The 23524-nt window shown below is 35.6% G+C and overlaps 2 protein-coding genes across 7 annotated transcripts in view; both read right to left on the reverse strand.

Moving 5' to 3' along the window:
• LOC117567446 (calcium-binding protein E63-1) overlaps positions 1–21018 on the reverse strand; it is a 49450-nt gene extending 28432 nt beyond the window's left edge. The window contains exons 1-4 of one of the 6 annotated variants that reach the window (XM_034247453.2): positions 20922–21018; positions 17236–17437; positions 13174–13212; positions 12959–12998 (exon numbers count right to left, since the gene is read on the reverse strand). In XM_034247453.2, the coding sequence (XP_034103344.1) occupies positions 12959–12998; positions 13174–13212; positions 17236–17271 (115 nt within the window). In that variant the 5' untranslated portion in view covers positions 17272–17437; positions 20922–21018. Of the gene's footprint in view, positions 1–4615; positions 4839–9824; positions 10113–12958; positions 12999–13173; positions 13213–17235; positions 17438–20820; positions 20838–20921 lie in introns of those variants that run through there. The other 5 variants (XM_034247454.2, XM_052003703.1, XM_034247455.2 and 2 more) reach the window with 5 other exon arrangements.
• Positions 21019–21665: 647 nt separating this feature from the next.
• Positions 21666–23440, reverse strand: LOC117570886 (transmembrane protein 267). Its single transcript, XM_034252784.2, has 3 exons — positions 23201–23440; positions 22655–23127; positions 21666–22599 (listed from the first exon to the last, which is right to left on the reverse strand). Exons 2-3 carry the CDS (start codon positions 22946–22948, stop codon positions 22195–22197), a joined length of 699 nt encoding a protein of 232 aa, XP_034108675.1. The 5' UTR covers positions 22949–23127; positions 23201–23440; the 3' UTR covers positions 21666–22194.
• Between the last annotated feature and the right edge of the window lie 84 nt (positions 23441–23524).

Here is a 23524-nt window from a genome sequence, read left to right on the forward strand (position 1 = left end):
ACATGTCAATCATCGATATTTATTCAATGAATTTATCTCTAATTTGTCTTTTCATTCAATTTCATATTTAACATTTCCATAATATGCTTTTTATATGTCTCAGACAGACTCACTTTGCATGCAGTTTGACTAACTTTGCGTACGTATGAGTGTAGCAATAATAGTGTCACATAATCACAATTATATTTTATTAATCATTGTTATTTCTTTACTAAACTTTACGAAACTAAGCAAGTTTCATTTACCAAACTTTCTCTCTGAGCAAATAATGCAGTCGCTCTTGTTTGCCAAACTTTGCTAGTGCAAAAATGTTGCAAATAATTTCCTTTATGCATTAGATAATTATATCATTTGTTTTACTAAATATTATCATTGAATTAACAGTCTTTCTTCTAAAAACTTTGCAATCATAAGTTGACTAATTTAATAAACTTTTTAATAGTCTTTTATAAGTCTTTAGATTAGTTATAATAAATACTATTCTATATGCTACTTTGACTCCATAAATTAGTTCTCCATCAGTGTCAGCAACGAGTCTAATTTGAAATTTTAGTACACATAATTATACTATATCTGCATAGATTTGGGAACAAGAGAATAGTAGTTATCACATAAATAATTAATACAAACTTACTACAGCTGCAAAGGTAATTGGACTGAGTACGGTATATTTTATACGTTACAGTATAATTTTATACCAAAAATATATATTTTACATATATATACAATTTTAATATAATATATCAGTATATTTTTATACTGAAAGTACTTAAAACGATTACGGTATATTTTATACGTTACGATATAATTTTATACTAAAAATATTTTTTGTGTTAGTATTTTTTATACTGTAAGTACTCAAAATGGGTATCAAGTATCTTCCAGTCTTACTGTTACATATATCACTGAAACTTTTATACTTTTTCTTCACTGTGCTGATCAATCATAAATCTTTGATATGCTTATTCACCACATTAGTATCAATCAAGCAGGTTCGGTAAATTAATTTGCAGCTTAAGCTAGCTTGTCGTGTATGTGTGTAGTAAACAAATCATTTGACTAACTTCCTGTTTATTAACTGCTTAATGCAGCTTGAGATGAAACACATCCGTCAACTTGTGATGGCCAAATTAGCTGGCCTGATGGACAACAAATAAATTGGCCAACTGGTAAATTGGCAAATTGGCCAACGGCGATAGTTCGTAAATGTTTGCTAATTAGCCACAATGTCAATCGCTCAACTAACTGTCAACCGTCAACTGTCAACTGAAAGCGGCCAAATGAGCAAATGAGCCGCCTTTCACCTGGATGGCTGTCGCCATCCTGTTTGTTTGTCGTCCTTAACCAGCTGCGTAAAGTGTTGACATTTGCAATTATGGAAAAGTTTTTTAATTGCAATATTAAATCAGGACAAAGGCAAAGTTGAGTTGAGTTGAGTTCGCTGGGAATTTTCTGAGGCTTCCTTGCCTGTGCCTTTGGGCCAAGTTTTGTGCTGACCAAGTCAAAATGCAGCCAGGCAGAAAGTTGGCAATCTGTAAGTGTCGCAGCGACTAATTGCAACGACCACTTGACAGCAGCTTCAGGTTGATCTCCTCTTTCCTCTCTCCCCCGTTCCCCTTCATATACTTATAGTTTTGCTCACTACAAAGAGCCATGAAATTTTGAGTCAATTTCCTTCTGCTTTCAAGTGCAAAAAGTTTTTCGCATAAACATTTGTTGTTGACTTTACTCAGTTTACTCCCCCTCGCTTTGTTGTCTGTGTTGCTTTTCTTCTCTGCCATCGAACTTGATAATTGCATGACGACATTCAGGCATTCAGGCATTTGCCTCAGGGTCCCATTAGGCCAGAAGCTTTGCCTGCTGGCTAGCTGTTGCTGTTGGTGTAATTGAGTTGAGCAGAAACTTGCAAATTGTTGCCAGAGTCGTAAATAAATTGCACTTGTCGTAAATAACGCTTAAAAGTTGCCAGCAACAATACGAGTACAAAGCGCATTTTTCCATCCACACATTTTCCACGCACGGCTAATGAAAGCCTTTGTGCTCTCTTCTCATATTATTGAACTTCAAGTTCAATTGCAAGTTCTTTCCCCTTTTTATTTTGTTGTTGTGTGTCCCTCTTCAGCATAGACTGACAATGTCTGGCGTTTTCCAACACTCATGCTTGCTATGCTACGTGTCAAGTTCAAGTGTGCGTAAATTCTAAAGTGCTCGAAAATTGAAGCGGATGCGGAAACGAGTTGTTGCCATGACAACTTTCTTGTGCTGCTGATGCTTCTGTTGCTGTTGCTGCTGCTGCTGCTGCTGAGGAGACATGCTAATGGCATCCCATTGACATGTAGCTGATGTTTAAGTCAGATATTTCGATTGCTTGTGCTAAAGTTGACAGCAAAAGCTAGTTGCAAATTGATGAAACTAGTCAAAGCAATACAAGTGTATTGGAAATTTACAAAGCATGTTTATTTGATTAAGGATTGATATGAAATCAAGAATATTTGTATATTTTTGCTTATGAAAATGCAGTTTAAATTTGTAGTGAATAAAACACATTGGCCAAAGGAGTTAATATATTGCCCAAAAAAGGAAGATACCTTGCAGAATATATACACTTTACTAAACACATTAATATGATTGATTAATATGAAATTATGAAGAACATTTATTTTTTCTTTGAAAATGCTGTTTTCATGCTCTTGGAAATGAAACACATTGCTCGGAAAAGTAACTATAGTGAACAGAAAAAGAAGCCACTGATAATATGTCAACTACCTTGAACCGTGCTATGAATTTATGTGATAAATAAATATTATATATGAAATATGTGTTTTGTCAACATTGTTAAATGTTTGCTCATCTTTCGATTTTGATCATACATTTTTTTAAAATTTATTCTTTATTTTTATTTTATTTTTTTCAAATCCGTTTTGGTTCTTTTTTTTAAGAATATCACTATATTATATTTGTAGAAAATAGTGAAATATTCAGTTTTTGTTTTTAAAGTTTAATAGCCACAGCATATATGTATTACATATGTATATGATCCATTTCAATTCAAATTTCTTGCCGAACAAACAAAAATAAGAGTTGCCCCGTCAGTTTACAGAGCTAGACAGTAGTGAACGACAACATACCGCAAAAGAACTACTAAAGATGCAAAATGAATAAACAAGAACGAACTAATGATCCTGAATGAACAGCTGGCAAAGAATGAGTTATGGAACCAAAGCGAACAAATGAGCAACTGAGCAAGAGAAAGTTAAAGAACCAAAATGAACAAATGAACTACTGAATGAGAAGGAGTTAAAGAATCGAAGTGAACAAATAAATGAACCAATGAACAAGAAGGAGATAAGAATCAAAGTGAACAAATGAACAACGAAACAAGAAGGAGTTAAGGGACTAAAGTGAACAAATGAACAACAGAAAAAGTACGAACTAAAGAACCAAATTGAACAACTAAACAAAAAACTTTATTGAAAAAAATAACGATAAAGAACTTATTCAATTCGCGCACTTTGTTGAACAGGTAATTTTTGTTAGTATTCAATATATTTTTTGTCTTCACTTCGCGTAACTTTAATTAAATATTCTACGAGGAAAAAAGGAAAAAACAGGTACAACGTAGTTTCCTGTTAATTATCTTGCATAACTGACATTAATTTTGCATTGAAATTCAAGGCAACAATACAACGACAGACAGAGTGTCGGACATTTTCTGCGAAAGTGAAATCGTAAGAAAAGAAAACTCTTGAAATGGATAAACAAGTTGACCACAACACAAACGCAAATATTGCGCTGCTAGCAGCAGAATACAATACTCATACTCATATATAACACATATTAATAAGAGGTCAATAATCCACATAGCAAATAGAATAGATAAAAGTAAAAGTAATAATGCACACAAATTTCGCCATAGTGGGACGATAAGAATACTTTTTTTGTTTTGTTGTATTCAAGTGTGTATTTTCTTTTATGGTAATTCCAATTGAGCAGCCAGTGGGCAGTCATAAATATGAGTATATAGAACAAGAATGCTCGTGTCGATTAGATTGGAAATGCCTTTAAATGTGTGTTGTTATTATTGTTATTATGATTGTTGTGTTTGTTTGTTTTTCATGTGGGCGACGATTTGACTCACGCTCACTATCTTGCTCCCTCTCTCTATCTCTCTCTTTCTCACTCTTTTCTCTTTTTGTGAAATGCAACAATTTGTCATGCTTAGTTGTTGAATTTTTTGTTTATTGTCAAACTGTAAAACAAAATGCACAACATGCTTTTCCGGCAATTAGCATATGAATATTTCTTGTTTTTTTTATGTACTCGAATTAACACAAATTATTGAAATGATATAGCATGTGATACTTGAATTACAAATATATGTGTGTGAGTATTGCGGTAGCAAGTTGTACATTCATTTAATGATAAGTCAACCGATGATTAGATACGCCTACATGAGGAAGTATTGCCCGTTCCTCGTGCAATATTGGTTAATTTTATTTTTGTTTTTATCTTTTCGAATGAGTGTAAACATAGATCAATTACTCAGTTGGCAACAATGTGAGAATGCAAAACTAAGATCTATAAAGGAAGGAAAAACTAATAACTGTGTCCATACTTAGCTCACCTCGCACTTGACTTGCGATTGCTTTGTGATCCATTTGAGATGCTTTCGATACTATGTTTCAGATACTATTCGAAGTACTTTTACTTGATGTGCCACTGGCGGCAAAGTAGTATTTATAGCCACACACACTGAGCAGCAGCCGCAGTAATTTCTCTTGTTCGTGTTTATACTTTTTATGCTTATTACTTTGTCTTTTTTTTTTTTGCGCTGCGCTGTTTGTTGTTGTTTAACTAGGCGTATGAGTAATGCAGCGTTTGCCGTTTACACGCGCTTTGCTTTAAAAATAGACCGCAAAGAGTGTTTCACAGATTATTGTACTTGTTCTTGGCAGAGGAAGCAACTCAGCTGGAGCAATAAATAGTCTACAAACAATATAAGTTATATACACTTTTTGTTTTTTACTCGCAGTAAAAATAATATCATAAAATAATCAACTCAATTATGCATGGATTTCTGTTGAACTTTCACGCTTTTGTTGGCCTTGCAATCTCGCTTGCGTGCCGCCTTACGCATTTTAATTGCAATTAATTATACAAATCAGTTCTAATTGAGGTCAAAGTGCCAGCCCCAAAGTTACAGAAGAGGCAAGGAGGAGCAGAGCAAAAAAGGCTTTGACGTTGTTCGCCTCTGTTGCATCAACATGCTGTCAATCTCTCTTGATGTGTGTGTGTGTTGTTTTGCAGTCGAATGGTTTTCGGCCTTTTGGCCCAAGGTCTTTAGCTGGACACAAAAGCCCCGCCCTTGTCGTCTTGCCGCACTGCTGTCTTTCGTCAATTTATGGCTTGTCAGATTCGCCCATAATTATGGGGCAGTCAAGTTCGGGGGAAGTCTTTCGCTTTCGCTTTCGCCAGTTGCTAATTTTCATATTAATTGATTTAAATTAATTGGCTGATTTTTAATTGTGGCAAATTGTTGAGTGACTCGATGATGACAATGACAATAACGATGATGATGATATCATGTTATCAGTTAATCATCGATGTATGTAACTGCAACGTGTATTCTTCGGTCTGTCACATTTTACGCTTCGAAGCACATAAATGTGTAGAAATTTTAAACCAATCCGACAGTCGAGTGACATAACAGACAGTGTGGAGAGCGAAATAAGGAGCAGCCGGCTCGCAATGCACCCACAGCGAGAAGGTTGCCTTGCAGTCGGGATATGCGAGTTGTCTGGCCAAGGACAGCACACACATTCACACTCACACACACACACAGCAAATGGCTTCAATTCAGCTCTATTGTTGTTTCAGTTCAGTTCAGTTCAGCTGGGTTCAAAGTATTCGCAAAAGGCGCGTCTAGGGAGTTTATTCAAGTCGTTTGGGCCAATTGGTAGGCGGGCTCGCAAGTGTGACAAATTGATTGAGTTAACGTTGTAATGCATTTTTACCAGAAATGAAAATTGGAAATTGGAATAACTGCTGTGCTACGCTTTGCCGAGAAACAAACTACTGCAAAACACTTTTGGGGAAAAATAAACCGATAAAATCGTTAGAGGACCGATAAGACGTAAAGATTCGATAGTTTGCAATGATAGAGCACGAAAATTGTCAGCTTGAGGTTGTTAGTAAGTTGAGTTTGTTTTGCTTTAGTTTAGTTGTTAGTTAGTTAGGGGCGTGCTGGGGACTCCGGACTCCTCCGTTTCTATGTTTGTTCACAAGCGCGTCGACTTTTGAAACTGAACTGAAATTCAAACTGAAGCAAAGCGCAAAGTATGCTGCTTTCTGTCTGTCCTCTGCTGACTGCGCTGCCTGCTGCTTGCTGCCGTTGGTCATGTCGGCGCCATTGGCAGCAGCTTCGGCTGACAAACGAAAACGAAGTCCACTTCGGCAAAAGAACCCGATGTGCGTTTGTCATCGCTTCGGCTCATTTCATTCATTGCTTTGCGCCGGCTACGGCAGCACCCCCGTCCCAAAATGCTCTAGCGACGCCGTTGCCCCTCATCGTTGGTTTGTTTTGTTCTTGTTTCTGTTTCTGTTTTTGTTCTTGTTGCTGCCTTTGTTTTTATAACGTTCTTCTTCAAATTTTGCGCGCGCTCTCTTTCTCTCTCTCACTCTCACTCTCTCATTCCTCACCACATGTTTGTGCTGTGTGGCTGCGACCGCGACAAGCAGAAGCAACGGGTCTAACGCAATGGAAAACTGTTTTTGACTGCGCGTTCACGTGATAAATTCTTTTTGTTATTTGCGACGTTTTTGTTTTCTTATTTTTCAAAATACTTTTTCATGCTGATTGTGAAGGACTTTGGGGCTTTTGTGCTTGAAACTTGATAAGTTTGTTCTGTTGTCTGCAAATGAAGCCGCGTAATGCATTTTAATGCTCGCCAGTGAGCGCGCTGATGGACTTTTTAATTGCCTCTTGCCTAGAAACTTTTTATTGTTATAACAATTTGCCGAGACGAACGACGAGGCAACAAACGCAATCTTGATATACAATGGGGAGACGTATCTTAGATTATCTACTGGCATGTGTGGGGTTTTTAGAAAAGTGCATACACTGGGAAAAAATAATATGTGTGAAATTGAAACATAAATTCAATTCATTTAGGCACACTTCCATTGAATAGTAGATTTATTGATTATTCTATATTTTTTATCGTAAGATCCAACTGGCTCTTATCCAATCACATTTGCACCTTAATGGTTGGCCTACTTCATACAGGCACCCTGTATTGTAGCTAAGCCCCTTAGGCAACCACTTGCAAGGAGATGTCTTCCAATGACCTTGTAAGCGACTATCGCCAAACGTAACGATACCAGACAAAAACAAAAACAATGTGCTGAGTCTCAAATGCAAGTGATAGCGCTCTCTCACTCACTGGCTCATTCTCGCTCGCTCTGACTCACACATAATGCTAGTGCGTGCGCTTTTGCAGGGGTAAAGCTGAGACGCTCTCATTTGACGCTCTCACGGTCGACTCTCTCTCCGCTCTCTCACTGGCAGCCATGTGTTTGGCTCAGCGAATGGGCGGAACAAAACAAAATGATGGAAAACGATTTGCAGCAGGCAAAGGCAAAAGGCAGAACTTTCAATCTCTTTTGGAGTGGCACGTAACGGGGTTTATGCAACAATTTGGTTGCTTTTTTATATAATGCACAATTAAATTGCGGCCATATAAAATGTGTGAAATGCGCAGCCTGCTCATAAAGTTTCGATAAATGATTATATCAAATTTATAGGTTATGCGCGAGTTGGCAGTTAATAAAAAAGAGAACAACATCTGAAATATTCGTTAAAAGTTCAATGAGCAGACCGCACAATATGTTGCCATAGCCGTTGTCATTTATCTCGGTCTGTACCTAAATCCTTTTATTTCATTCTTCTTTCGGACAGCTAGAGTTACTTTATCTACGCTTCGTGGCGCTGATTAAGGACACACACACAGTTGGAGTAGGTTGTTGAACCCTTTTTGTGTGTTTAGCTCAGCATGCGAGAAATGAGAGAGGAAAAAGTTTTTAATTAATATTAATTTGGGGGAAAAAAAGTGAACAACAAAAGAACCACGCAAAACACGAAATATATGCGCACACATTAGAGCGAATACGCCTTGACGTATGCTGCAATAATTTAAGGCACAGTTCATTGCATTCTCAGCTTCAGTTTCAGTTTCAGTTTCGTAGCATACTTTGTGGCGCAACGAACCCTCGAGGCTCGAGCTGCCACTTGAAGCCCATTACGAGCAGTAAATAGGCAAAAAGTTAAATCAGTCCAAAAACTTGATGAGGCCAATAGCGAAAAACGCAAAAGCGAAAAGCGACAGTCACGCAGCGTGAAAACCAAATGAAGTCACGTGCCACACAACGCCAGAGGGCGCCACCCACACACTATTACACTATCATACATATACTAAGGGATCGTATTATGCTGCTAGGATACACATATAGCTTGACATTTATTCCGAATTGTTAACGCGCCTTGATTTCAGATGCTTAATGCGAACTTGTGACTCTTATTTATATTTTTCTTTTGGGTGCTCGTTGCTTGTTGATAGCCATTTTGCCATTTAAATGTCATTTGCTGTGTGGGTTTTTTCTGCTGCTGTCTTTTTGTTTTTTAGCAACTCAACGCTGAAGCAGCTGAAACATTCTCTGTGTCTGCGGCTGTGGCCATCAATGCATAAATATTGCTTTATGATGCGTTGCCCTTGTTGTTAACTCTTTTTTCTCTTTTTTTTTTGGCATCAAAAGGTTCAGGGTTAGCCATTCGATAAAAAATAACCAAGAAAATCAATCGACAATGGCCATCATATCAAAATATTTAATGTGCAGAACGTGCACTTAACTCTGCAGCTGCTCAAAAGAGTTGAACGCCCAAAAGCGGGCAATAGCTTTGGAAAATTGCACTTAAAGTGTATTCCAAATTACGTTTTAACTAAATTGCTTGAAGATCGCCTTGAAGTAGCTGCTAAATAAATTCATTGAATTTACATTTAAGGCACGTTCCCTTTTGCACTTTTGCCAGCAATTTTTTGGTTATTACATATTAAGAAAAGTTGCCAAAAATACCAAATTTTCGAATTTCAAATCAGCGCCAAAAAGTAGACTATAGCTTTGAGTTTGGACAGTCGAGTTTTCCAATTAACTTGATGTATTATTATAACCAACATATATAGCAATTTAAAACATACTACGAGCGAGAATTTCCAGCTGAAATTGTGTCGTTTTTCAGCAATTTTAATGCCCCATTCACAGTGACATTTGCAAGTGTGGCAGACCAAGAAAACTGTCTTATTTTTCACTTTTTTTGTCGCTTGGTTTTGTTTTTAATTATTTCTGGCAGCAATTCGAGCTGCCAGTCGTAACTCAGCTCAAGTTGACTCCCAAAACGTGCCGCAAATTTTTGGTGGGTGCCACCAAGAAAGTTGCGTAACCATAAATCAAAAGTGCAGGAGTGTCCCTCCCAAAAGCATATAAAGATAGAGTCAGTCAGCATTCAACTGCCTCAAATAAAATAGAGAAAAGAGATGGCTGAATTGTTGTTGTTGTGTGGGCGGAACTCGACGCTATCAAAGTGTGTTTAAATTGCTGTCAATAATTGCGCATAGGGTGTGTGCTTAATGAGTTTTACAAGTGAACATAAACAAGCACAAACACAATGCTAAAATGGCTAGATTGTCAAGCAAACAGCACACAAGAATGTGATCGAGTCTTGTGCCAAAGTACAGCTGGAAAAGTGTTTAGTTTTTGTTTTTTATACTCACACTTATCATCTTTGCTCATATTGGCAACAACAGTAACAGCAAATATGCCTTAATTGATTGTATTTTATTTAATCAGCACAACTTGCTTTATTGACGCGCACATTCAACGGCAATCTGTCAAGTGGTCAATCGCTCAACCAAGTCGAATTTTGGCTTCTGGCACGCGTGCAATTTTTTACACCAAAACATTTGCTATTTCAACACAAGAACTTCGGACGCTCGCTTTAACATTCGATCGGTTTAGTTTAGTCGTAGACGGGTGTTGTTGATAGCTCGACGACCGGGTTAGGGACTGACTGTAACTGACTGGCGAATGATGTGTGTGAAAGCGAGAGCCTACAAAAAATGGGGAACCTGCCCGCCTGCCAGTCAGCGCACACGATTTATCTACGAAAACTTCAAGATAATGACTAACTTTTCGCTTTTGGCCAACACCGTGTGCTCTCTACTGGGGAGCTCTACTCGAGCCGAGTGTATTGGTAATGGTATATTGTATTATATTTCATTTTGGTGATAGCCCAACGCACAACACACAACACAACACGGCACATAACACGGAGCACCTTTCGTTGACAGCTGAGATAACTGCAATAGTACGAGTATTACGAGAACGAGTTGCCTCTTTTTTTTTTGTTGTTTTGTTTTTGTATTCTTTTATCAGTTTTTCCCCCACGATTTCCTCTGATTTCATTAACTCACATATACATATATTCTCACATACTTATGGTCGAATGTAATGCAAGTTACTAAGAGCACTCATAGTATGTATGAGATACAATAACGAGTGTCGTAATATTATCATTCTCTCTTATTGCCTTATTTATTTGTTTTCACCGATTACGAGATACCATAAAAACGAAGAAGAAGCACAGGTGAGTTATAAATGGGACGCTTCAGTTATTGCTTTCGAGATTGATCTCATCGGAGATTCGCATCATTTTTTCGTTATTATTTTATTTAATTTCCGATTGATTAATAAGAAAATGGAAAGTTACCAGCAAAACTGTTTTGATTGAGAAACATTTTGAAACAAACAAGTGCGATAATTCTTGTTGACTGACTTCTAGATACCCTAAGGTTACCAAAACTATTGTTAAATACATATACCTGGTAATACCCTGCAATTCATTCATTCATTCCTAAAGTCAAGTACTTTTCTGTGAGCTAAAAAACAGAGATTTATTGAGGGTTTTTTATGTTTTTAAATAAAAAATACTGAAAACTGAAGAATATACTGAACGGAAAATATATATAATATAATTATTTTGAATTCAATGAAATAATTGTGTTGGGAATACCCTAAGATACATATTTAGCAATAAAGAACTTTTTTTATTTTTATATAAAAAAATACTGAAAACTGCAAATTAAATACTATTTTTACAATATTATATTGTTATCAGTTCAATGAAAGAATTGTGTTGGGAAATACCATAAGATACATATTTAATAGTAGATAACTTTTTTTTAATAAAAAATACTGAAAACTGCAAAAAATACTGAATTGAAAATGTATTATTAATATTAGGAATATAATTAAAATTTCGTTTTCGTTGAGAACTACTCGCAGATATGTATTTATGATATGAAAGAAGATTTTTACGTTTTAAATAAAAAATACTAAAATGTGAAGAAAATACTGAACTGAAAATTGAATATTATTGTTACAATATTATTATTAGAAATTGAATGGAATAATCGTGTTGAAAACTGCTCTAAGATATGTATATTTGAAAATTGAAATAGTTTCAGAAGTATAAATGGAATCGACTACAAAATACCCTGTAATAGCCTTTAAAGTTAATGGGTATTTAGGTAATGATAGTTGAGCTACTTAAAAGGCTGTTAACTATTAACTAAACAAGTCGAAAAGCTTGTTGTCACTTAAGGCATTTAATTGAGTTGACAATGTACTGATTTCAATGTTTTGATAAGCTTTAGACGAGGTGCGAGTGAGGGCGGCAATACTTAATAAATGTTGCTTTATCTGCAGATATCAAATTAGGTGCACACCTTATTATAACTTATATAGAGTACACTTAACTCATAAATGAATCATCAACATCATCACGCTGAGGTTGACAAATATTTGATCAAGAGCCCCGACATTTTGACATTGTCACACTGATGATCAATTGCTTTGTTGGGAAAGCGAAATGATGTCAGTCTCTTAGAACACCCACATGATCTAGAAAAAGAGAGATTAAATATTTGCTGACAATATCTTATTTGACTTTTCTCTCTTTTGTTTATGTTTTTTTGGTTGAACATCCTGTCAGGTGTTTTCGGAATTGTCAACCTAGATTCCAAACGCTTTGTTCAGCGGATTAAGAGATTATCCCACTTGCAGCGACCTTTGCGAACAGCATTTCTGCAAGTCAGGGTTGTTATTAAACAAGTGTGTATGTATATAGATAGATAATAATTTTGGGCAAAGATTTGCCACGTGATTTCGCAGTGCTCGCTGCTTGCGCTATCAGTGCAGAGAATTGCGAGGTAAATTAATTAAATTAAATTTCTGATTGCGCCTGTCCTCTGATTAGATTAAAAGAAACCGAGAAATACCCGACATACTATAATTGTGCCATAATCAAGCTTCTCCTCAAAACAATATTCAACCATCCAAAGGCGAAATCGCTGAGCCACATAACTTAAGTGTCAGTGCACCTGTCGTGCGGCGTCTTCGTCGTCGTCGGCGGCTGCCAAAAATAAGTGATCTCTTTAACTTATTTTTGTATGGCGAAAGGAAATTAAATTTAGCATTCTAGCGACACGCAAAAGGCGGTCAGATGGCTAAAATTAGACGCTGCATGTTGCACGTTGCAAATTTTGCACAAATTGCGTATACGCCATGTGTTGCCGCTGGGCAAATTATATGTAATTATTGCTAATAAAAGCGCCAACTTTGCTGCAAAATTTAGCAAGCCAAACAGTTTACACCATTCTACTAATAACTTGCACTTTGCTACAAAACTTTGGGCAATTAATTTCGCCAATTACGTTCATTGAACGGCAGCTGCTGTTCAGACTTGCTTTAATAAAGTTAGAGTATTGAACTTTATTTATAAATAATATATTTTATTTACTCATCTAGCTGTCAACGGACTTCAATTAGAGTTCAGCTTTCGACTTACCTTTAATTTCGACATCTGTAAATGGTTTCTTTTTGACAGGCTGTTTTTGGGAGACGACGCCGAAAATGTTGTCGATGACCGCAAATGAAAATACACAAATAAAGTAAATTAATAGAAAAATTGTGAAGCTAATTGGAAAATGTATTTGTGCTGCTGTGCCTTTGTTTTATGCTCCACAAAATTGCATTTTATTTTCTAGTGTAATGTGTATTTACCTTTGTGGCACGTTTGCCCAGCAGCGCTGTTCCCAGCATCTATGAAACAAATCCAAACAAAAAATAATAAATAAATCAGAATCAAAATCAAATCAAATAAAATATAACAAAGTAAATATGATATTTGTACAAAAAATGTGTAATTTCGTGCTGTGTGTGTGCTATAAATAAATAGTACAAAATCATAATTGTTTCTCATTGACAGCCCCGAGGGGAAAAGTTCGTTGAGAAGCATGCGAAATTCTTACAAAACTTTTGTTGCATACTTTTAAGCGCGGGCGAAAATTAACTGAACCGTCAACGAACCAAAGCGAAACAATGAAGTAAATGTGAAATTAAATTAGTCTCACTGGGAAAATAGGGTATTACTTGATAAACATTCACTCTGACGTTTTCTCTCGTCGTCTTCTTTTCTTTTTATTTGTTTTTGACATTTTGTTTATTACGTTGTGTTGTAAAATGCTATTTTCATTTTATAGTAAATTTTATTTTTGTGTTTAGAATTTGTGGCATTCAGTGTTGTTGTTGTTGTCGTTGTTTTCGGTATATATGTGTTGATGTATTTTACATACAACACACAAATGGGGGCAGTCATAGCAAATAGCGAAGAAAATTAGAACAAATTGCTTTGGCCAATTAATTGTCAATTTATAAACCTGGGCAATAATTCAAATGAAAACAAGATTCGTTGTTTTGCTTTTTCGATTATTTAAATTAAATTGCGATTTAATTATGTTGAAGCGTCTGCATAATTTGCATTTGACTTGCATTTGAATTGACCTTTAAATTTTCCAATACGACGATGGCTCGTTAGTATGCATAAGGCATAGTCTATGCGTCACATGCCCCGCCCCGCTCCGCCCCTTTCTCTCCATCCCTTCTAAGAGCAGCCTTGGGCCAGGTTAGTTGACGTAAACATGAAATTTATTATGCCAGACCAATCTCTTTTGCTTTTCACACGTCGTACAGCCGCAACAACAAAAACAACAACAAATAACAAAAGTAATTTGAAAAATGTATGTAATGCTTTAATAATAACCATTTAATTGCATTTCTTTTGGCAGTGTGTGTTTGTGTGTTTTTTTTTTTCATCTACTTAAAGTCACATTTTATGGCACTTTGTAAACATCTCTCACACAGACAACATAAATTTCGCTTTTAATGCTCGTGAATTTAGTCAACTTTATAAATTTCATATCGTTAAACGTCGACAAGGATGCTTAGCTCAAATTTAAGAGTACGTTGACTTGTAAGACAAGACAAATGAGAATCTATTGGAATGCTTTATACCCTGTAATAAATGTAGCCACCTATAGGAAGAATCTTTTTCAGCCTATTTTTTATTTATTTCACGACTCGTTTTGCAGCATTATCAAAATTGAATTAATAATAAACTTAATGGCGCAATTCAATAATTCATTTTACCTTATTAAACGAATTTGTTTATCATAAAAAAGCCTTAATAATTTACACAAATTATACAATATTTTTGTGAGCTCTCTCGCACATAATATTTTCCACAACGTTCTCCCTGAAATGCACCCAAAATAATTGTCTAGAAACAAAAGCTAATAATCGTTTTTGTTTATATGTGCTGCGTAAATTTCTTCGTTCTTTTTTTTTTTTTTTGTTTTGTTTCTCTTTCGTTCTGTATAAACAATTGATTTTTTTAATGCCATTGAAAACACTGAGCAGCCGCTGGCTGACGATGTCTCATGATACTAAAATTTCAAACAGGCATCAAAGAGCACATTAAGATGCCATTATTGGCATATACTACACATAGAAAGTTGTTAAAATATATATACTATATATAGTATACCATCATTTCAATTTACATTTTCGTAATGTGTATTTTGTACAATGTTGTTGTCCACAAAGATGATTTTTATGAGGTGGAACGCTGCCCCAAATTTCTGATTTTCATTTACGATAATTTCACCCAATTGTCAGTTGATGTTCCTGAACGTAGAGCTTTTGCTTAAATACTGTCTTTATTAGGACTTTTAATTAGATGCTCTGAATGGAAAAGCAGCTTTCGAGAGTTGAGAGACCTTTGCGTGAACCGCTGCTTTCAGAATCTCAAGGATTATGTTCAAAACAATGAAAGGTATAGTCGAGTGTACGACTGTAAGATACTCAAGAGATCAGCTTTTCTCAATAAAAGCACATCAATTTGGTAATATAATTTATATATACTGAAAAAGTACTAAACTTTGGAACATTAGTAACAACATATACCAAATAAATATACCGAAAAAATAAAAAAACTGTGCAGTATTATCATTTCAATATACCAAAAACTATAAAACATTACGGTATTTTAATTTCAATATACAAAATAAATATCCTGTACATTTACAAAGTAGTGCGGTATCATAAAATTTAAATACACTAAATTAATATTCCAAATATTCTAAAGTATACCGATATGTATATTTGGTATTTTGACATTATTTAAATATACTGAATTAATATATCAACATACTAAGATATACCGATTTGTATATTTGGCTAACATAACCAGTACTCTAAAAAAAATAGCTTTATCTGAAACACTGAAAGCTAAAAAAAAAAATAATAGAAATTTCCATGAATTCAAGACTTTTTGTAAGTTAAATATAGTATTGTTCTAATTATGAAAATTTGGTATTTTTCAGACTAATGTTCTTAGTTTTAGTAATTTGTTCTTAAAGTGGTCTTATTTTAAGAACATAATTTTTAAGACGAAAGTTCTTGATTTTAGAAACTGGTCTTTTTATAGTGCACAAACAGTCCATGAAATCTAGGTGTTCATAAGGACACACGGACATGGGTTCATTGAAGCTGAACAAGAATATATATGTATATATATATAATATATTTTATGGGGTATGAGAAGATTCCTTATACCTGTGTTATTATACCCGTTTACTCTTCTCTACCCTATGGGTAGTGGGCATAAAAAGAATTGAGAATACTGATAAAAAATTGAGTGAATAAAGAAGCTACAGGTGGTATAATAGTTTTTCCTCTTAATAAAAATTGATTGAAATATAGATGCCTTTAAATTACAAATTTCAGCACATTTCTAAAGAATTATTAAAATAAACTAAGCAGATATATGGTCAACTATAATCATTATTTTAAGTATTTTAAGTGAGGAACTTATGAATATTTGTATTTCTTTACTGACGTGAAATAAGCAGCTAGTTTCCCCTTTTTAAGAATTACACAAAATTTTCAAAATATTAAACAAATAGTCGAAAGAATTAAAAAAAAAAACTAAACTAATTGTTATTATTATTTTAAGTGAAAAACTTATGAATATTGTTATTTCTCTATTGACGTGAAAATTTACTTTTAAGAATTACACAAATTGTTCAAAATATTACAACAAAAGTCAAAAGAATTATTAAAATAAACTAAGCTGATCGTTATTTAAAGTATTTTAAGGGAAGAACTTATGAATATTGTTATTTCTGTATTGACGTAAAATAAAGAACAAATTTACTTTTAAGAATTACATAAATTGTCCAAAATATTACAACAAATAGACAAGGTCTCATTTTGACAGACGCAATTAAAAAGTTTGAAGTAAAGAGCATTGTTTAAAATATACTTATGTCTGTCGTGAAACGTAATGAAAGCTAATTTTAGCTAGTTAGCCAAATGTCACCCAGTTCTCTTGCTTTTGTGAATTGTGAAACGTTTATGAAATATAATAGAAGCTGTCGCTATTGTTGTGTGTATTTGTGTGTGTTTTGCTTAAAGCTAAACAAGCCATAAAGTAAATATAATAACTTGTATTTATAGTCCATCAACAATTAATGGTGAGACGAAACAGTTTTTCTACGTTTACTACCTGACTCTGACGCTGACGGAGGCTGTTGCCTTCTCTTCTTTTCTCTGTGTTGCGAGACTAATTTAATAAATATTTGCACAATTGTTGGCCACATTTGCTTGGGTTGTTTAGCCTTTAGCTGCTGTTTCAGTTTCGGTTCAGTTGCGGGTTCAATAACAGTTCTTGAGCTTGGGGATTTAGTTTTATGAACTCCCCAATAAGGGTCGACGTCTACTCACCTTTAGCTGCTGACGTAGTCCACTCATTGGGCTCATTCAATATAGGATACAAGTGCGTGAAGAGTGAGCAAGAGCGAGCGAGAGAGTGCGAGTGACAGAGAGAGATGGATAGAGCGCAAGCAGAGTAAGTCTATGGACCGATGCGGTGGCGTATGTGTAATATTTTTATATTGCTGCCCTAGTTAATACTTTTTTGTGGGTGCTGTGTTGATCGAATTATAAACAGGTTTTCATAATTTATTGCTTTAAAGGGAGTGCCGTTAACGATGTGTTTTTTTTTTGCACTTTTTTGCAAATGTGCAAAATTTTATATTTGTTGTTGTTTTTGGTGTTAATTGTACTTGTTATTTATACTCATTAGCACTTATGGTTTTTGCTTTGTTTGTACAATTTAAATGTTGTTAAATACGCCGCGTGCAATCAATTAGTAAATTGCCCATTAAATCGCCGAGTGAAACATAGAAAAAGAAAATCACACAAATTTCTGCTGGCTGACTGCAAAAGTGAAAGGCTCTGAAAACGAACCGACAAATTGTGCCACGCAAAACGTTCTATAAATAATAAAGTTATTTATCAAAAATATCTTTGACGTTTATGACTGCACTGCGAATTTGTCACGATCCAATCTATTTTGTAGTTATTTTTATTTGATTTTGTTGAATATTGGTTTTGTATTTTTGTGAAATTTATTTGCGAGTCTCGCGCGCGTTCTGCCTGACGATCGTCTCGCAACGGAATCCCAAACAATATTGAGCATTTCATTCGCTGCCTGCCTCGATCTGGCTGGCGAGAAGAAGGCAGCCGAAAATTGTTGGCGAAACAACAACAACTAAAATATACAAAAGTGGGCGCGAGACTAGCCAACAAATAATAAAAAGAAACAATATTCACAGAAAGAAAATAAAATAAAACTGAGCAACAAAATGCAAAGAAAAGAAAAGAAAGCGAAATGAAAACAAAAACAGCTCGAAGAGAGAAAAAAATAAAATGAAAATGGAAATGGAAATAAAAATAAAAATAAAGGAAAACCGGCAGCTGCCGTGCCAGACAATGTGTTGTTGGCTTTTCATAAATTTCGAACCGTTTTCGAAACAGTTTTTGTTGTTGCTTGAATTTCATTTCATTTTCATCTTTTGATTTACTCATTTTCCATACTCATTTTTTTACTGTGGATTTGTATTTTGTTTTTTTCGTATTATTATATTTTCTTGTCAACAGTGAATGAGTATAGAATGTTGTTTCTATGACGGCGCGGATTATGCCAAATGGCACACATTTTATGTATCTGATAGATACATGTATGTAGATATGTATATGTATGTGTACTATATATCACGGAATCAAAGCGCGTTGAGATTTGTGTCTCTGCGAATGATTTGTGGATTGTTTATTAGCGTCGATTTATGTTATTGAAATCCCCCAACTCAAAATCAAATAAAGTAAGGAATAAACCGCAGTGAGTAATTGTAGATTATATAAAATATTTTTACACAGAAGTCATTCAACCTGCAGGTCAGTTGGACAGAAACTGCATATTAAGTGCTGCACATGCTGCGTATGAGTTATATTTAGGGCGTCTGTGCTGGGCAACGATTTCGACATGAAACTTGGCAAGCACAAACACCAGAACACTGATCAGCAGTGAGTCAAACGAAACACAAAACACGACGGAAGGCGTACAGTAAAGAATGATCTCTTTAATTAGGCAGCTGTCGTTAGCTGTCGCTCTAACACACGAACACACTCGAACACGCGGCGTATACGCAATGCTGCACGGCACACACAACTTTGAATTTGGAAAGCGCATTTGCTACTGAGACAGCTTTTCGAACGTTTTGCAAACGAATTACGAGCGTCTGAGCGTGCTTCCACATTCACATTCATCATACGCCACGTTGCACGTGTGCTCGAGTGTTTGCCAAGTGTCGCCCCTAAAAGCACTTTGAACTCTGTTTGCTTTTCAGTTGGAATTACTTCACTGTGTTTACCAGCTTCTGAAAAGTTATCTGTTGTCTGTTGTCTGTGTTGTGTGCGAAATCGTTGAGAGTCATCATCATTATCAGCTCATTAAGATCAAACGCATATGGAACACGATTTTTGAATATATATTCAACTGTGAAATTGGCACTAGAATATTTTGTGTAGGTTGCCGCAGCGCGTTGCCAGAATGTGTGCCAAAAAGAACTTATTGCATATGCATTTAATACAAATTATTAATAATCATTTTATGCACAGCCAACGCTGTGAAATGCTCTGTTGCTATGAGTTGTTTGAATATATTCACGAAAGGGAGGAGATGATGGAGATGAGCTTAACGGCAACTAAAATAGAAATTCAATTTTATACCTAATCAGTATTATTTGTCATTCAGCTTAGAATTTATTTCAATCTCTAAATATAGCTACAGTTTCATTGAGAAGTTTTTTAGGGTGTCGATAATTGATTCAATTAGCGAAACAATTTAGCAACCTGAATTAAGCGCTGTTTGTGGCGCCATCTAACGTACGGTGTAAGCAACAAACTTGTTAACACAAAGATAGAAATTTGATCTACAAGACTTCTTTACAATTATTTTAAATACAATATGAGTGTGATTTTAAGAACTGAAATAGTTTTAAAAATTATCAATTAAAAATAATAATTAGCAAACTGAGTTTAGCTATGGTTGCGGCGCCATCTAACGTACGGTGTCACCAACGTGCTTGTTAGTTCAAAGGTAAAAATGTGATCTACAAGACTACTTTATAACCATTTTAAATACAATATCAGTGTGCTTATCAATTGAAATAGTTTTCAAAATAATTAATTGAAAACAATTATAAGCAAACTGAGTTAAGCTATGGTTGTGGCGCCATCTAACGGATGGTGTAACGCGCTTGTTAGCTCAAAGACAGAAATGTGATCTACAATACTTTTATATAAACACTTTAAATACATATAAAAGAACGTTTTAGAACTTAAATAGTTTTACAGGGTATCTCTCGAGCATCACTTAATAATTCTCACATGTTTTCTGACCTTTTGCCATTGATTTATTTTGAACAAGATTTTGAATTTTGATCATTCGTTCACCGCCGCTAATATTCTTCCAATGTAAATATTTACAGGATTTATTTTTGTACAATTTACAAATCGCAAGCAATACGCAGATATGCATGGTTTAGCTTTAGCTTCGATCTATATGTATGTGTATGTGTGTGCATGTAGTATAAATATAAGTGCGAGTGTAAATGCATTTGTGTTATGATCACGTTAGATAAATATTATGAAATTGCCTGTGGAGATATGAGGCAGATATGTGAGATGGATGTGGCACTTATCGCAGGAAGTTCTTAATGCGAATTAACAGCGCGTAAATTGGATGGCGTTTAAATGAACATGGGAAGCATTTAGCAAGTTACTCGAAAAATAAAAAATAAATAAAAACTGAAAGTTAATCGTGTGACAAGTGTGTGTGTGTATGTGTGAGTGTGTGTGTCACACATTTTCGAGTTGAATGAAATCATCAGACACATTCGAGTACTCAGCACTCTCGCAGTAAGCTAATTTAACTAATTGCTGGGCAAACGAAGCGTGAAAGCGTACCAAGGTTAAAGTGCACAGAATAATAATAACAAATAATAACAGAACAAAATAACGAAATAAATCTTTTAAGTGCGGTTTCGTTGTTGCCAAACTGCACTTACGGCAAACGGATTAACAAAGTTATCCTCTTGTTCCGCCAACTTGTCTAATTTATGAACACTTTTCTATTCACCACAAAAATACGAAACACACACACACACTCAGAGACACAAAACACAGCAAAAACACGACGACGACTTTTTTTGACAGTTTTTTAATCGCAATCAGATTCGAAATTTAAAGAGACAGCGACAGCGACTGAGGCAGAGACTGAGGCACCGATCATCCAAACCGCAACAGAGTCCAAACGCAAATGATCAAAACATTCGTTGTACGTTTGTCAACCGAATCTTTGCTCTGCTTTTAAAGAGGGGGAATGAAGGAGGAGGGGAAGGCGATGCTCGTCTACGTTGTGTGTGTGTTGTGGGCGACTCTGTATGTGTTTAAAGGTGTGTACAAATGCTTTGTATTTGTCTCGTTGCCTTATAAAACTGTTTTCTCTTTTATCATCATCTTTGTTTTTTTTCGTTTTAATTTCCCACATTCAAATTTAATCACTTATTTATTGCGCCGCGAACGTAATTTTCCAATGAATTTTTCCAAATTATCGCCAACAGTTTTTTTTCCTCAATTAAATTTTAAACATGCGAATTATACTTTTTTTTTTCTCATTATATACTTGGAATCGAGATTAATCACATAACACATTGAATCAAATGTAGTGCCAACTGTTAACTAACGTGGCTAACATTGAGTGGGCCAAGAAATCAATAGAGATTACGACCAGACTGATGTAATTAACGCCAATACTTTTTTTGCCGTTTGTGTTTACAAGGCGAATTTATTAGCACATTATTGATTGTTTAATTAATTACATAATTAACAATTAGTTTCATTAGTTTAGTTTTATTTTGTTTGCCTACGTTTAAAATTGAATAAATCTCATTTAAATTGGAAGTTTGAAAATCGATTAGTTTTGTGCGCTATGCTTCAGTTTGTCTAACCTACTCTTCGATGCTTATGCTACAAATATCACAATATCTGGATATTATCTGTGTACGTGTTTTTTCGATTTGAGTTCTAGTAAAAAACTACACTAGTTAATATTGAAAATACTCCTAAAGGTACTCGTATAATATTATGTGTATGCCTAAGTTATAAGATCAAATAAGTATTTTGCTCGTATCGTTAATAAAATTGTGTCCTGTAATGTGGAAGTATTTAAGTTTTTCTTTTGCTTAAAGCTAATCTAATTGAGCTTGAAGCCTAAGTAAGCATTTATGTGTTTTGTATATGAAATATATCTTAGTTCCATTAGTCCGAGTATCACAAAACTTATACCTGCAGATAACGGTAGTTGGCAGTTGAGCCCCCAACACCGCCACCGCCTCCATTGCGATAGTTGCATTCACTAAGCTTAACATATTGACCCAAAAAGTTGAGCACAAAGGCGCTGCGACAAACATTATGCAGATAACCTAATAGATATGGCGTCAGTACCGTAATCACAATGTAGGCCAACTGCGGCAAACGATCCGTGTGCTCGTAGAAGGGCCACAGCCAGTAGCCACGCCTCACCGCATCCCTGGTGTGATGCGTAATGAAGGCACAGAGCAGTGCGCCTAATAACAGGCTGCTGCGGAAGTAATTGAGGCAAGCGGTGCATATGTAGAGCAACAGCATGGCCAGTATGATGCTGGAGCAGTGCAGAAACGGACGTCGCGACAGATTGGTGGCATCCTGCAAAAAAAAGAAGGTTGAACAAAAGAACAATAAACATAGTTCATGAGCTTACCTCCAAGTAGAGAGAACGCGCCTCCACAAAGTGATCCAGATCGATAAACGACGACACCACAAAGCAGCTGAAAATCAATATCCAGCCCATCAGCTGGCTGGTGCGCTCATAGAATTGCATGGCAAATGCGATGCCCGTCAAGGCGCCAATTGCCGCATGTGTCGCATTGTCGGCCAACGCTTTCAGGAGCGGGTGCTGTGTCAGCTCCACGAAATTGTCACCGAGCAGGCACGTTATCGTCACCAAGGTTGTGAGCACAATTCGCATATAGACCATGGTGTGACAGTGTGGCATCGATTGCAACTCCAAATTATCAACTTGTAACTTGCACCTTGCACTTTGTTCTTTGTGTTGTAGTATTCGTTGTGGACGGAAGCGTGACGTTGTCTTTTTATTGTAATTGGATTTTTCAGGTATCGCTATCGTTGTTCTTGCGCATATCGAGCGCTACTTCAAAATTTAATATTTACAATCTGCAAAACAAGTAAACAATTGATTTGAATTTGCGTTGTGAAATTAATGAATTTTTTGTGGTTTTGCACTCACGTGTTTTTAGCGCACATTTGCCGCATGTAACGACAACAACTGCAATGCAGTAGTAGTGTGGTGACTCCTTGGGGGTTGCAAGTACACGTACACCACATTACGTTGCCTCGTTTATTTCCAGCAGCAGCAGCAGCAACAACAAGCGGCATATTTTTGGGTAACAAAAATTCCCCCACAGCAGAATGTTTTGATTTTGCGTCACAGCGACGTGAAGTGTGCGGCGCCAGCAAGCGTTGCCACTCTGCTCAAATACAAACACTGCTCAACAGCTGACTGCTCTATTTATTGAATGGTCACCCTAGAATGTTACAACTGAACAAAGGC

The sequence above is a fragment of the Drosophila albomicans genome, chromosome 3 (assembly GCF_009650485.2).
Source record: "Drosophila albomicans strain 15112-1751.03 chromosome 3, ASM965048v2, whole genome shotgun sequence".
NCBI lineage: Eukaryota > Metazoa > Arthropoda > Insecta > Diptera > Drosophilidae > Drosophila > Drosophila albomicans.